Source organism: Bos javanicus, chromosome 7, assembly GCF_032452875.1.
Source record: "Bos javanicus breed banteng chromosome 7, ARS-OSU_banteng_1.0, whole genome shotgun sequence".
NCBI lineage: Eukaryota > Metazoa > Chordata > Mammalia > Artiodactyla > Bovidae > Bos > Bos javanicus.
Genome location: NC_083874.1, coordinates 110,109,858 through 110,126,322, shown reverse-complemented (window position 1 = coordinate 110,126,322; position 16,465 = coordinate 110,109,858). Strand labels below are relative to the sequence as shown.

The 16,465-nt window shown below is 37.1% G+C and overlaps 1 protein-coding gene across 2 annotated transcripts; it reads left to right on the top strand.

The window, feature by feature from the left end:
* Positions 1-1,319: 1,319 nt before the first annotated feature.
* Positions 1,320-15,875, top strand: STARD4 (StAR related lipid transfer domain containing 4). Of its 2 annotated transcripts, XM_061424556.1 has the most exons (6): positions 1,320-1,406; positions 3,528-3,641; positions 4,599-4,648; positions 9,285-9,411; positions 10,309-10,423; positions 11,314-15,875. In XM_061424556.1, exons 2-6 carry the CDS (start codon positions 3,537-3,539, stop codon positions 11,541-11,543), a joined length of 627 nt encoding a protein of 208 aa, XP_061280540.1. In that variant the 5' UTR covers positions 1,320-1,406; positions 3,528-3,536; the 3' UTR covers positions 11,544-15,875. The 2 variants fall into 2 exon arrangements, with proteins under 2 accessions (XP_061280540.1, XP_061280541.1); XM_061424557.1 differs by lacking the exons at positions 1,320-1,406; positions 3,528-3,641 and adding an exon at positions 5,492-5,532 and having other exon boundaries at positions 4,613-4,648.
* The last annotated feature ends 590 nt before the right edge of the window (positions 15,876-16,465 follow it).

The following is a 16,465-nucleotide window of genomic DNA, read 5'->3' as shown; positions in this document are numbered from 1 at the left end:
AAAAGAGGTTATTTTGAGCTGAAGGCAATTAAGAAGCAGCAAAAGCAGAAAGGAACTATTTTTCCTTCCACTATCTGCCTAAAAGTAGGACATAAATTTCCTTTTGGGAAGGACTGACTTCTCTCCTGTACCAGGAGAATAACTGCTATCATTAGCGACAGAAATTTGGCACTGAGATGGTCTACACAGTGAAACTTTACTAAAATAGCCTTTATCTTTTATTATTCTTCCTCATATATTTATTTTGCCATAATTCACCCCCCCTAGAAGCTCAAACCCCCTTGCCCTTGTCTTGTCATTTTTCCGCAGTTTATCACCCTTTTTTAAAATGGTGTATAAACTCCACATGTAACTGCTTCTCTTTGCACATAGAAATTAAATATTGTCATCAAGTACGTTTTGTTTGCGTTTTTTTCTGTTTATCTTTTGTCAGTTTAGTTTGCACATCTCAGGATAGATCATCAGAGAATAGAGAAGAAGCTTTTTTTCCTTTCCTGAACTTCTGTATCATTTTCATGTTTTATCATGTTTAATGGCTTTTATGCTCTGGTTTGTGCTGTTTAAATATTACCTATAGCACTGACTTATTTTTGTCACTTTAGTTTTCAGATTAGTGGTTGTCACTCCTGACTGCATAACAGAATGATCTCTGAGGCTTTTTAAAGGACCTAGTTTTCTGGGGCCTGTTCCAGAACAGACCCACTGAATCAGACTATCTGGCTGAGGTCCGTGAAATCTAATATCCAAAATCAGTGTCACAGAAAACCAGAGGCAAACACACATTAGAGTGGAAAGGCAAATCTTATTCAGTGACTGTTGCAATAGTGGAAAAGAGACCTTGGGATAGAACTAGGCTTCATTCTGAATACAGCAAGGGCAAATGGGGGTGGATAGCCAGGGAGCAAGGTGGGTGTCAGTGAATAAAAAATTACTAAGGGGTATTGCCCTAAAGCAACTTGGCAGGATTCTTGCTAAAGGCAGGCTAGGGTGATAAGATTGAAAGTGGGATAAGGAAGTTTGAGGGTAGGGGATTTCATTCAACTGACTCAGCAGGACTCTTGCGGAAACTGGACTATGGGGTCCAAGGACAAGCCCAAGAGCTGGCATGTGTGCTGCCCAGTCGTGTCCAACTCTTTTCGAACCTGCGGACTGTAGTCCGCCAGGCTTCTCAGTCCATGGGATTCTCCAGGTAAGAAGACTGGAGGGGTTGCCATGCCCTCCTCAAGGGGAATCTTCCTGACCCAGGGATCAAACCCGCATCTCTTACATCTGCATTGCAGGTGGATTCTTTACCACTAAGCCACCAGCTTCCCAAGGGCTAGGCCTCATCGCGAAGAGGACTCAGAGGAGCCTGACCAAGGAGAGAGTCTTTGTCAGCATCAACAACTACTGCAAATTATAGCAAGGTAATTCTGATATGTGCATCTGTGATGAGAACTGCATCCTTATTCCCACAGAGGTGTGAGCCTTGATACTCCATTTAGATCTTTTCTTGCAGTAACTTCGTGATTTGTAAATGGACAGCTTTCTCCAAGGCCTTTTCTTCCTTAGCCTTTTACTGGAGAGTATCATGGCACCAAAAGGAGAGAAGTTAGTTAATTCATGTTCTGAAGCAAATACACTTCAATAAATATTAAGGGGCTGCTGTGTTTCAGACAGTGTTCTATTTGGTGGGGATATAGTAGTTAAAAAGCAGACATGGGCCCACCCCTCTATTAGTAAGGGACATGGTAGTCAAAGAGTAGAGTATAATGTGTGTGTGTTCAGTCGTGTCTGATTCTTTATGACCCCATGGACTGTAAACTGCCAGGCTCCTCTGTCTGTGGGATTTCCCAGGCAAGAATATTAGAGTGGGTTGCCATTTTCTTCTCCAGGGGATCTTCCTGACACAGAGATCGAACTCAGGTCTCTTGTGTCTCCTGCATTGGCAGGTGGATTGTTTACCACTGAGCCACCTGGGAAACCCAGAATATAGTATATCAGTAAGTAAACAAGTTAGTTTCACATAGTGATACACTATGCAGAAAATAAAAGAAGGGTATTCTAGTGATTTGGGGAATGTTGTGTTAAGGATAGGAGGTTTAAACTGAAATTGTTACTACAGGCTGTTACGAGTCACGCTCAGATTTGGGATCTAGTAATCCAGGCAGAGAAGTAATGGCAAGTACAAAGGCCCAGAGTCAGTGACGAGCTGGACAGGAAGAAAACCAGTAGGAGAGGAGCACTGAAGGCAGTGGTGTGTGGTGAACCTCCTGATATCTATGGGGGTGATTCTAAGGCTTTTAATCTTGAGCAGCTGGCTCAATTATCATTTTAATAGTAAAATTAGTAAGACATGTAAGACTGAGGCAGATTGAAGGAAGCCTGGAGAATGAAGAGATGCCCATTAGGCATGAAGCTGTAAATAGGCTTTTGGAGCTGGGACTTTGGATCTGTGTTTGTGTGTGTGTGTGTATCCGTTTTTCCCTTCGTGTGTGTGTCTGTCTGTTTTTTTCCCTCCCTTCCTCTTCTTTCCACTTGGGCCTTTGCACACAGCAGCCTCAGGGTAACTGCATTCCTTGTGTGCTTGCTTGTTTATCAGAGGCTCCTGGAGTGATCATTCTCAGAGACATCCAGAGACTGCATGGACTTCTTTAAGCTAGCTGCAGAAGCCATGCAGTGTCACAGACTCATCAGAGAATCTGTAGCAATGTTCTACAATGATTACATTATAGAATCCCTCATTATTTTCTTTCAAGTTTAGTTATCATTTCCCTTTCAAAGTATTGCTGAACGATAACTTTTCTTTGCAACTAGTAAACATTCCTCTTTATATAGTTAAATTATTGCCTTAAAACTATGAACCACTTACTTACGCTGTATTGGTAGCTCAGAGGTCTTCATATCACCTCTTTTGTTACACAGATACCTCACTGAATCGTGTGACACTTCATCAAATAAAATATTGAAGTCAGTAGAATTCTTGAGACTTTAGAAATTCTTTGGAGGTCTCTAGCCCTATCTCCCCCCTCCCCCAGCCCTATCCTTAAAAGATGTAAGATGTTTCCATTTGCGTTTGTCATTTATTTGCTAGAATGAGTGCTATACCTGTTGGATGGTAAAATGAAAATTTTCAGTTGCTAAAACTCTAAGGACTTTTAAAAGAGTTTATACCTTGTATGTTATTTTTGTGTTTTGGAAAGAGCAGTTTTTTTGTTTTTTTTTTTAAGTTACTTGAGTTTTTTAATTTATTCCTTTTGGTTCAATTCTATTAGAAAAGGAAATAGGATTATATCTTCTTTTTTATATGAGGATTTTAATAACACAAGATATATGATTCTTATCCCTTTGTGTTCCACATCCTGGAATCTTTGAGGAAGGAGCCATGCACAGGGATTCTGATTACTGACTTGGGGTGAGGTCCATATGTAGGTGTCTGTACAGCTCCCGGAGGATTTTTTTTATGATGTCAGATTTGAGACCTCCCCCCTTCATCTGCTGGATCTAACTCTGGTATTTGCTGATGATAATCTTAGTCTCTGTAACAGGAAAAACAAATGGAAGCCCTGCCTGATGCAGCTGTTTTGGCGACTAGACTTAAAAACACTCTTATCCAGTACCACAACCTTGAAGATGAAAAGTGGCGAGTTGCTAAGAAGACGGTAAATTAATTAAAATATTTGTGTTTGGGGTCTGTCTTCTAATGAGCTGGTGGATGACTTTCCAAATGGTATAGAAAAATATAGACCACACTTTAGATGACTGTGCAGGATAGATGAATGGGTCAGTAAAGCTGGTGGTTTCATAGCTCACAGAGGAGGAACAGCAATCCTGCACTACTGTCGTTAGCTCTTCAGATAATGGACACAAGAACAGACTCATGGCAACAAGATTGTAAAGAGCAGCCTCTCAGGTCAATAAATAAAACATGTCATCATCAATTTAAGAAAGGAAAGCATAGTAATTGATAGTTTGAAATCATTTCAGATACTTTAACAAGCCTGTGAGGATGGTCCATTAGTATTCTTTTTTTCACCAGTATGACTTACCCAAACTGTCACATAGTTGAGTGTTGACAGAGCCAACCCTAGAAACCAGGACTCTTCCATTTAAGTGCTTTAGCTATTCTGATATTCGGAATTTCTTACGAGATGATCTGGAAAAAAATGTCGGGACTGATTCAGGGTAGTACTGTCATCACAGATGTGAATTGCTTAATTTTAAAAAGATATATGAGCAAATTCAGAATTATATATTTAACATTTCTATTATCTTAGATTAAATTCTTCAGTAATGGTAAATAGATAAGATTATAATAACGCAAATAATGGCCAGTGAGAGTGCCATCACCAGATCTTAGTGTTTGGGTGTCTTTAAGCTACTGAAAAACCTTTTTCTAGGGGTCTGTAATTTAAGTAAGATGTGTGGTACTTTAGGATACAGAAAAAATTCAGATACGAATTATATGATGGTATGAGTGACTTGTATGTATTTCTTTGAATGTTTGCTTATGTTTTATTTTCATGCAAAGCTAATGCTGTAGACTTTATGAAATTGTCAGTTTTATATCCAGGTTGCCACCTACAGTTTATCCCTATACACTGTTTTTATTTTTATAGAAAGATGTAACAATTTGGAGGAAACCTTCAGAAGAATTTAATGGATATCTGTAAGTAATTCTTGTAGTTTTATATAGCTCTTAAGATACTGCTAAACTTCAAATGTATATACACATATACTCATGATCGCTAAATGATCATTGCCAGTAAAGTTTGGCTTTTGCTTTTAAGATTTTAAACTTTGTGAGAAGAAAATCATATTATGCATTCAAAGCTTTAAAATGTCTGTGTCCCTGGTGAATAGAGTTGGTTGTTTTGGGAATCGTAAATGATGGTATAGCTGATAAAATCTTAATTTCTTACTGTGGTATATAAAATACTTCTAATATTCTTTTCCATTTATTCAGTACTGTAGCATATTTTGCTTTAAGAATTTGTATTGAAGAAATAATTGGAAATTAATAATTATTTAAGTACTTGTCTCTTCTGTCACATTACTTAAAACATTAAAAATTATAAACAACCTGAATAATCAATAGTTAAGGAATGATTAAATTATAAAATGTGCTATTTTACGATCTTTAGAAACCATATTTTCAGATGTTATTTAAAAACATAAAAAATGTTAAAGATATAATGAAAAATGAATACAGCAGAGTACTAAACTGTATGTAGCACAGTCATAGGTTGACTTGAACTATATTTTTATATTAAAATGTTTTTATTTAACACAAAAGTATATACCTCTAGATGCCAGTTTTATGTGTGATTTTTGTTTATTTATTTTTGGCATATAGTAGAGTATGAATTATGTCTTTAACCAGTAAAAAAATATATATTGTTTTTTAAAGCCAGTGCAGATAGGTGACTTGTGTAATTGGAGTGGGATATTCATATTCTGGGGGCTTGGGACTTTTTAAAATGAAACTATTGACCACACTTTCTACGTACAGAATGTTTTGAAGTGTATTACCAAAGATGCATTTCCAGAAAGGTAGGTTGTACAGTATTTATGAGAAGGACAGGGACACTAGAGTTGGATTAAACACTGTAAGCAAGTGTGGAAGTTAACCCTTTCGATCAGTAACTCCCCGCAGGGGCTGAAAAAGTTTAAAAGTGGCTGGGGGCACTGTGCTCAGTGATAAAAACTCACAGAAGAGCTGATACCTGGGCTGAGCCAGAAAGAACAGACAGGTGTTTCTTAGGGAATGAGGCAGAGAGAACTGCACTCAATCACATTAACACAGATGGCTTCCAGGTAGATGGGAAACACTGAGACAGTTTGTTTACAGAATTTAGGCTTCCTTGTTGTCTCAGACAGTACAGAATCTGCCTGCAATGCAGGAGACATGGGTTCGATCCCTGGGTCAGGAAGATCCCCTGGAGAAGAGAATGGCAACCCACTCCTGTATTCTTGACTGGAGAACTCCATGGACAGAGGAGCCTGGTGGGTTACAGTCCAAGGGTCACAAAGAGTCGAACACGACTGAGCGACTGACTTTTTTTTACAGAAATTCAAGTTCTGTTTATATAGTTGGAACATAAAGTATGGGAATGAGGAGAGCACGTCTGAAGGACTTTTGAATTCTTAAACCAAGGAGTTCAGTTTTGTATTTATCCTCTGCTCAACCCAACCCTCCCAGGTCCTCAAAGGATTTTGTATTTATTATGGTAACAGTTGTGAGAGACAGATATGAGCATAGAAAGTTTAGAGAAGAGCTTGTATCCTGGGAGACCACGGCTGGCTTCTTAAAGTGTCCCTATGATTGTATACAAAGTTTTCTGACAATGTATATTCCTGGGAAGAGATCTGTGGCTTTTTTCAGATTCTTAGAGTTATATGATCAGAAGAGCTAGAATCTCATGCAGTATTGAGTTGGACACAGAGTTCCCAAAGTAAGGACACAGCAGGGGAGCTGAAAAGGACAAATGGACTTGAAAGAGATCTGATGGTGATGGTGGCGTAATGATGACAGTGGTGATGATAATTAACATCTGTTGAAACCCACATGTTGTTCTGTGCACTTAATGTTTAGAAAGTCATCTTGATAAAACATGGTGACTTTCTAGTTCTGACTGTTGGAATGGGGTTAAGAGAAAAAGAAGTGTTGAAGTTGAAACCCAGATTTCTAATTTGGGTGCCTGAATTAATTTGTATTACCCACCCCTACCCTCTACCCGCATCCCAAGTTAGAGAACCTAGGCCAAAGAGCAGATTTAGGATGGAGGGTAATATAAGCTTGAGCTTGAGATATTTGCAAACTGATAAAAAGCTTCAGATGCTTAAAAAAGAGAAAAAAGCCCTCCCAAAACAATGCTAGTTAGAGCCAGTCTGTCTCTTTTTCCTTTCTTTCTCACAGGTAACTACTGTCTTGAAGTTGTAGTATTCGTGTTTCATACTTGGGCCATATATATGTGTGTGTTTCTTTTAGTAATACGTTTTAATTGTTCCTGTTCAGTGCTATTTCAGTTTGCCCATGCTGCTACATGCTGATCTGTGCTTCAGTTCTATATTCATGTACCACAATGTGTTCATTTGTGTTTGCAAATTTGCCTACTGATAAATTTTTAGGTTGTTGTCAATTCTTCTCTATAGTATGCTTCTTGGTACACGTCTCCTTCTGCGCCTGTGTATCATTTTCTTGGGTATGTACCTGTTGTCAAACTGTTCTGTAAAGTAGTGATAGCACTTTGAGAGATGTCATTTTCTTCCATTCTACACTTGTTATTAACTTCTTAATCTCTGGCAGGATGGTATCTTGGCTAGTAATTATTTAACTATGAGTGATATTGAGCATCTTTTCTAGGTTTATTGATCTTTCAGGTCACTCTTGTCCTTTGTCCATCTTTTCTTTGGATTGTCTTTATCTCGTTTTTTGAACAATGGTTCCAACAAAGGTCGTCTAGTCAAGGCTATGGTTTTTCCAGTAGTCATGTATAGATGTGAGAGTTGAACTATAAAGAAAGCTGAGTACCGAAGAATTGATGCTTTTGAACTGTGGTATTGGAGAAGATTCTTGAGAGTCCCTTGGACTGCAAGGAGATCCAACCAGTCCATTCTGAAGGAGATCAGCCCTGGATATTCATTGGAAGGACTGATGCTGAAACTCCAATACTTTGGCCACCTGATGTGAAGAACTGACTCATTGGAAAAGACCCTGATTCCAGGAAAAGATTGAAGGCGGGAGGAGAAGGGGATGACAGAGGATGAGATGGTTGGATGGCATCACTGAGTCAATGGACATGAGTTTGAGTAAACTCTGGGAGGTGGTGATGGACAAGGAGGCCTGGTGTGTTGCATCCATGGGGTCACAAAGAGTCGGACATGACCGAGCAACTGAACTGAACTGAACTGAATTATGTATCTTCTATAATAAGTATGTGCTGTGCTGTGCTAAGTCACTTCAGTCATGTCCAGCTCTTTGCAACCTTATGGACTGTAGCCCATCAGTCTCCTCAGTCCGTGGGGTTCTCCTGGCAAGAATACTGGAATGGGTTGCTGTGCCCTGCTCTAGGGGATCTTTCTGACCCGGGGATCAAGCCTTCATCTCTAAAGTTTCCTGCACTGGGTGCAGGCTCTTTACCACTAGCACCACCTGTTATGGGCTTCCCTGGTGGTTCAGACGGTAAAGAATCTGTCTGCAACGCAGGAGACCCACGTTTGATCCCTGGGTCAGGAATATCCCCTGGAGAAGGAAATGGCAATTCACTCCAGTATTCTTGCCTGGATAATCCCATGGACAGAGAAGCCTGGCAGGCTCCAGTCCATAGGGTCACAAAGAGTTGGACACAGCTGAGCAACTGCTGCTGCTAAGTCGCTTCAGTCATGTCCGACTCTCTGCGACCCCATAGACGTCCCCTGTCCCTGGGATTCTCCAGGCAAGAACACTGGAGTGGATTGCCATTTCCTTCTCCATGAGCAACTAAGAAGCAGCATCTAAGTACGTGTGTGTTACACTTATATTCTTCCAGTCTGTGAGTAGTTTTTAAAGAAATTACTTATTTTGTCATTTGTAGTATGCAAGTTTTTAGTTTTAATCATCTTGTGTTATTTCTGTTTTATGTATTCGAATAATCTTCCTGTATCCTGAGGTTACAAAGATAGTAACTTACATAATTTTCTCAAAGTTTAAAAATTTTACCTTTTATATAGTGGTATTTACTCTATCTGGAATTGTCTTGACTGATATGAAGCAAGAATTCAGATTTATTTTCTCTATTAGGATAACTATTGTATCCATACACCATTTATGAAATAGTACATCTTTTTCCTACTGATATGGACTGTCACCTTTGAAATATGTTAAGTTCTGCTATTATTCATGAGTCAGTCCTCGGTGTTCTATTCCTGGGTGACCTATTTTTCCATTCCTAATAAAAAGTTTTTGAAAGTCAGGCTAAAACATGGATATACTAATACCATGTTAGAGCGTATCTGAGAAAAGAACAGCATAGAAAGTAATGAAGCATTACGGTGTTCTGCAGACTGTTCTTGGCTACACCATAACATGAAGGTACTTACTATGTTCATAATGCAGAAGATAGCCTTCAGATCTCCTATTAGATCTTTAGAATACATTCTGATGGAATAATTGATAGAACCTATTTATCAGACAAGTTGTAAGGATTTACTCTTTTCGAAAAATCTTCACTAAATTTCACTTTTTTTGAAGTGAACTGTGAACTCTGAGAGCATACTGAAATTTTTCATTCCAATAGCATTTGACTTTAATATTTTTTCTCCAGCTTCAAAGCCCAAGGTGTGATAGACGACCTTGTCAATAGTGTAATAGACCATATACGCCCAGGTCCCTGTCGCTTGGATTGGGACAGCTTAATGACCTCTTTGGATATTTTGGAGCACTTTGAAGAGGTATTTGTTTTGAAACGTTACTTCGGATTGTGTGTGTGTCATGTGTGAGACTGTGTGTGCGCGAGTGCTCAAGTGCACGTGAACGTGTATGCGCGCTTGCATCCACTATTATATTCATTGCTTTGAGACTAAGTAGTCATGGCAAAGAGCTCTAATGAGTGTTAGAACTGAGTTTGTTTTTTGCAATAGCTTTATCCTTTCTGCTTGAGAAAATTATGTCTTTGATTGTAAAACTTGGAGGTTCTGAAATCTAAAATTCTGAAGATACCACCATCATATTCAGTTTTCTAGGTAATAGTATGTAGGTTTTCCATTAATATTAAGCCAAGATCAAAGAAAAAAATGCCGCCTTTGGTATTAAAGAAGTAGGTAACCAAAGTGGCTTTTTCTGTTTTATTAATTCATTTCTTGCCATGTTTTAATCAAAGTACTTGTGGATTTTATCTTACACATCTACAGTCTACACTGCCTGCTTCCACTTATCATATAGGATACGAGGTGCTGTTTTGAAAGAGAGATTTGGATTATGGGTAACTTACCTCTGCACTTTGATTGTATATCCTGCACATGTCCATATAGAACAGTGAGATACAGAATAGATTTCTAAATCTGTCAGAATCACTATAAGAAATGCTGTTAGTAATCATTATAACACATTTTAGTGAGTGTTAGTGTTTTACTGCATTGGAGAAGGAAATGGCAACCCACTCCAGTGTTCTTGCCTGGAGAATCCCAGGGATGGGAGAGCCTGGTGGGCTGCCGTCTATGGGGTCGCACAGAGTCGGACACGACTGGAGTGACTTAGCAGCAGCAGCAGTGTTTTACTATAGGTTAACTTATGTGAGTCTGCGTCTGTATTTCCTGCAGCACTAACAGCTGTTTGCTGTCCTCTTTCAGAACTGCTGTGTGATGCGTTATACAACTGCGGGTCAGCTTTGGAATATAATCTCCCCAAGAGAGTTTGTTGACTTCTCCTATACTGTGGGCTATAAAGAAGGGCTTTTATCCTGTGGTAAATGTCTCAAAACCTCTTACTTTCTCTCAGTTTGTTTTAAATTTTGAGTTTTCTAGGCTGGATATTTCTTTCTACACAAGATATATTTTCAGCCTTCATGGTTGTTTTATAATCAATAAGCTTGGTTTGCACATGCTAAACCTTAGGGATGAAAGTAACAATATCAGGAAGGGTTTTGCAGTCTTTCTGATGAGTTTTTGTTCCCCATTACATAGTACCCTTCATCCCACAGCTAACAAATATGGGTCACATGACTGCCTCCAAGAAAGGGGTCTTGTCAGTGGGTTTCCTTCTAAGTCACTCTCAAGAAATAGCTTCTTGGTCATATACTCTAAAAAAATATGCTCGGCATGTGCTAGAATATTTTTCCTTCCTTGATCTGTGTAGTAATTTTCTTTTCAAAATTAAAAATACTATTAGAAGGCTCATGCTTTTGAAAATATATCTGTAGGTAAACTAATGTTTTTGTATGAACAGTGTATATTTGAGTTGGCAGTTTTAGGTACACATCTACCTGTTTACTCTCAGTCATCAGAGCCAGGTTGGATGTGGCGGTGCCTGTGGGAGCAAGGGTGGCACCGCAGGTTTGATTCTCGGTGCCTGGGGCCCACTGCGACGGGAAGGTTCATGTTTTCCAGGGAGTTACCAAGATGACATGCCGTTTATTCTGAAGGGATTAGAACTTTCCCTATTATACATCTACCAGGCTCTGTCAGAATTCTACTTGGTAATTATCTTTTTCATTCTTCCACGGTCACTCTTGGGGCTTAATTTTCATCTACATGGATAAGAATGTTTAAATAAGCAATCTGATAATATTTTTAATGAGAGTTTTAGATTAATGTCAGTCATTGCTATTAATAATCTTATTTTAAATTGCCTTGTAGGGATAAGTCTTGACTGGAGTGAAAAGAGATCAGAATTTGTTCGTGGATATAACCATCCCTGTGGTTGGTTTTGTGTTCCTCTTAAAGAGAGTCCAAGCCGGAGTCTTTTGACAGGCTATATTCAGACGGATCTGCGTGGAATGATTCCCCAGTCTGCAGTAGATACAGCTATGGCAAGCACTTTAATCAACTTCTATGGTGATTTACAAAAAGCCTTACAAAAGGCATAATTTGCTTAAACTTACAGTAGTAGTATATTCTCCAAATCAACTCCATCTCTTAGCTGCATGGCTCATAAAAAATCATCCTTCCCTCTCTTCTGCATAGCCTGTAGAAAATTTTGAGATGGTTTTGGTTTATTTTATTCAGAAAGTAAATAGCTAGCTAGAGTGAGCATCTCAGTTTCCCTAAACAGTTGTTTGCACATTGTTTGGAATGGTAGTGTGTCTAGGAATGGAGAGGATGACAGAAATTCACCAAGAAATAGATATAGGTCTTTGACATAAACTCTCAAGAAATTGAATCGTGCCTCAGTAGGAATATTTTGGCTGCTTAGAAATTAAGAGAAAGCAAAGCTTCTTGCTGGTAGGTTAAAATCACCTGTTTTAGAGCTTTATAAACATTCTGTAAAAGTTTTAACTTTGGAGGAAGTTGTATATTAACGTTTTACTATATGTATGCTCTATGAGTTTAACAATATCTTGGACTAAAGAAAAACTACTTTTCTCTATTCCTAAAGATGAACTTCACTGTTGACTTGAACGACTTTAAATATTGAAAATATCAGAAAGAAGAATAGGTATCCTAATGCAATCAGTTTTGATACCTAGATAACTATTTTGTAGATATCTTTAAAAATATATTTGTATCTTTATGTGCTCTTATTTTGGGAGTCTTAAAAGCCTTTATGCATGAATAAGACAGTGCAAAAAAACTGCCAGATATGTGCTGGGATACCACGTTGATTGAGCAATATTCTGGGGTGTGTGAAATGGGTGGTGGTATCCAGTACTAACCAATAGAGAATCATCTTTTTAGAAAGTTAGATTCAATGAATGTTTTGTACCTGTTTGAGTTTTAAATGTGTCATTCAAATCATAAATTACTCACTGTATCATACACATTCACAATTGTGATGTAGTATAACAAATGCATTCATAGATTTATACAAATGCCTGGATGAGTCATTTTATAGCTAGAATGGACTGCAATGTGCCCTTTGGTTCTGTGGCTACATTAAATGAACATTCCTGAATGATTTTAATATTCCAAGTGCTTTTTGGCATTTGCACTGTCTACCTAGTTTACATGTAAGTTGAGAACTTGAGGGAACTCAGTGTGTCTGTGCAAATTTTTATATTTATATTTGTGTATATGCACACATCTTGAAATCCATTTCAGTATTCAGTGTGAGTTATTTATGTGTTATTATTACTGTTCCCACTGTTTCATTTTCTCTTCTTTCTCTTGGGTTAATGTGGGATAAAGTGAGCTCTGGAAATAATATTAATATTTACTAGATAGACCTCAAAGTGGGCTTCCCTGATGGCTCAGACAGTAAAGAATCTGCCTGAAATGCGGGAAACCTGGGTTCAATCCCTGGGTCAGGAAGATCCCCTGGAGAAGGGAATGGCAACCCACTCTAGTACTCTTGCCTGGAGAATCCCATGGACAGAGGAGTCTGGTGGGCTACAGTCCATAGGGTCGCAAAGAGTTGGATACGACTGAACAGCACTTTCACTTTAGACCAGGAAAAGCACAAAAACATTATGGTTCAATTGCATGAAGGTGTGATCTGTATATTACTTTCCTGTGTTTTCCTGAGTGTTAAATAAAGCATAACTCATAGTTCTTCAGATCCATTTGAAAACAGAAAAAGTAGAGCTGATTTATTTTTATTTTTTTGCTATTGGAGATAATGTTCAAAACAAAAGGTGGCAGTACCATTATATCCATAGTGAATAATCTCACAAATTTTAGATTAAAAATAATTCATTTCAAGGTCTGATAGAAGCAATGCAAAAAATGATCTTATATTCTTAACTTGAAATTTATTAATCACCAATGTTTTTCCAGATTGACTACCCAAATTTTTGAGTTGTTGAATTCCTCTGCTACTTCTTTTTCTTGCAATAAGGAAAGAGAACTGAGGAGTTTAACTTTCAGCTTCCCTTAGAAATTGTTAAATGTTAATTTTGACTTAATCTATTGTCTTTTATTTGGTTTTAGTAGTGTAGAGTAGGAGGTTCCTTATACTCCAGTGTTCTGTCTAGCATTGCAGAATACCAGCAGGTGTCCAATTAGAGGGTGCCCAGATTGGGTAAGGTTGCAACAAGATGTATATTACTATAAGGGCTATTATTGCCTAAGCTGGGTACTGCTAAAGGCAAATAAACTGTCCACTCTAAGCTACTCCGTGTTCTCTTGGTTTTTATAACTTAAACGTCCAACTAGTGATTCCATAATCCACTCTTGAATGAGGATCCTTGCAGGTAACAGGACCCTCATGGAAAAATTCATTCACAGTGTTGAGCCATCTGATGGATTGAAGGATCATATTTGAATTACCTGCAATTTACATACAGCTTCTGGATGGTACTTCTAGATGTGTAGCTATTACCACAGTCCAGTTTTAGAACATTTCTATCATTCAAATGATCTCTTTTACCTGTTGGTTGAATCATATATAAACAAAGTTTAGCACAGTTGTTTAGTATACAGATGATGATGAAAAAGAGCAGGTTTTGTTTGGTCTTGTACTCAAGAGTAGAAGTGTATTTGATTCTAAGCTCAAGAGCCTTGTGATAATAGGTTACATATGTTATGTCAAATACCACAGTGAGATGAAATTTAACAGTGTGGGTTGGGATTAATATTAACACATGTAATAGAATTTGATGTTTCTGTAGCCGTGCAGTAGAATAGAAAAATAATGTGAGCCATAATTGTAGATGTCATTTAAATTTTTCTAGCGGCCACATTAAAAAATTAAAAGAATCAGTGGAAGTTAATTTTAATAGTATAGTTCATTTCACTCAGCATATACAAAATATTATCATTTCAACATGTAATTTATAAAAATCTTTTAAGATAGCTTGCATTCTTTTGTACTAATTTTTTTATTTCTGGTGTATATTTTACTAATTTGGGCTAGCCACATTTCAAGTTAATTTTAATAACTTAATAATACACAGTTCTGTATTAATCTACATATTAATTTGTCTTTCTATAAGATGTTGTAGGGAATTTCCTAGAATCACTCTCTTAAGTACAAAATCTTTTCTGGTCTCTGAAGCCTTCAGTGCTTGCTTTTAGTGTGCCCTAAGAAGTGTGAACTTCTTAACATTAGAAATAAATCAGTTAGAAATAAATATCAATTGTCAATAAAATAAAAATGATAGCCCAAAATATTTCCCTTTAAAGATAACAAACTTTTCATAGGACTGTTGATGGAATGAAAGAATATAATCTGCCTTGTGGCAATATGATTGATTATTTTCTCTAGCTTATAGCTAGTTTGTATTAGAAACACATGTATGTAGGAGATATTTGGCATAGTACTGTTTTCAGTACATAACTATTTTTTTTAGAAAGTTTCATACAAGAAGATAATTTATCATAAGTGATACTTTTCGCATGAATCTTTGATTATCTTTTGCATGTTAATCTTTGATTAATCCTTGAAGTTTAACAGAATACTCAGCAATAATAATTATGAGAATTTAGTGTTCTGCAGTTATAATATAAACTGCTAGCTGTTAAAGACAGATTGTTCATGTTAAAATTCTCATTTTGTTGTTCACTGAGGTTGGATATATTTGAAACTGTAGATTTCTGTATGTAAAAATATCTCCCAATAAAAAAATGCCTTTCTTTTCTCTCCTCCTTTCTTTTTCCTTCCTAACTGAAGAACATTTTATCATCACTCAGGTTGAATTAAATTAACATCTCAAGCTAAAAGCTCTGTAATTGAGGTTGCCTCTGGAGAAGATAGGAAACATTGCACAATGCAAACTCCTAATGTCTGTTGAGCTTTTACGTATGAGTAATTCCCTTTGATGTAGATAAAAGCTTTACCTGTTTACTTTTAAGGACACACTAGCAGCATTTGAATCAGTTCTTAAAATCCAGTTTATACTGTGGATATCACAACCCTATGCATAAATTAACAGAACCCAGGGAAGCAAGGAGACTTGACTTAGACCTGTGTTACGTGTCCAGTCTGTCTCCCATGTCTTTCTTCTTCACCTTTCAGAAGGCGGGGATGGTAGGATCTGAGCTTAGAAGAAACATTAGATTAATCCCAGAGCACAGGAAATTGAAATAATATATTGTTGTTTCCAAAAATTTTACATGTATGGTTAAATAAAAATTCATTCCTTGGAATTAAATAAAAGCTGTATACCATATATAGATTTTATTTTTAAGAAGTTTGTATTTCTTTTATGAGCCAATATATAAAACTGGAACCTTTGTTAAACTAATAAGCATGTATTAATATAATAAAATGTAACTTATTAAATTTCTATGAAATATATCAATAAAATTTGTGCACACTCTTATATTGATTGTTGATACTTAGTTCCTTTAACCTTAATTGAATTTAAAGTATTAATTTATTTAGCTTCTTGAATTCTTAGAAAATTAACAGCAGAAAAATTAAGATTAATAATGCACATGCTAACCCTGCCAATGTTATATATAAGTCACAATGCTGCTGAATTTTGATTTGCTGTTATATAGCAAGGATGGTGATATATTCTGCTGTTACTATAGTAACATATAGGTAAGGCTTATTGTACACATTTTTAAATAATTGTATTGATTAGCAATTGTGATGATTTCATTTGGAGTTGAAAAAAGCTGGAAGTGACTACAAAGGAACTATTGATCTATATTGTAAGAAAGTAGTTAGAAATGCTGTGAGAAATATGCAATAGAAAATATGACTATTAAGTGGTTTAAACAAAGAGTCAGGAATTCCCTGGCAGTCTAGCAGTGGTTAGACTGTACTGTCCTTTCTGAGGGTAATCCGTGGTCGAGGAACTAAAAGTCACTCAGTTGTGTCAACTCTGCAACTCAGTCCATGGAATTCTCCAGGCCAGAATACTGGAGTGAGTAGCCTATCCCTCCTCCAGGGAATCTTCCCAAC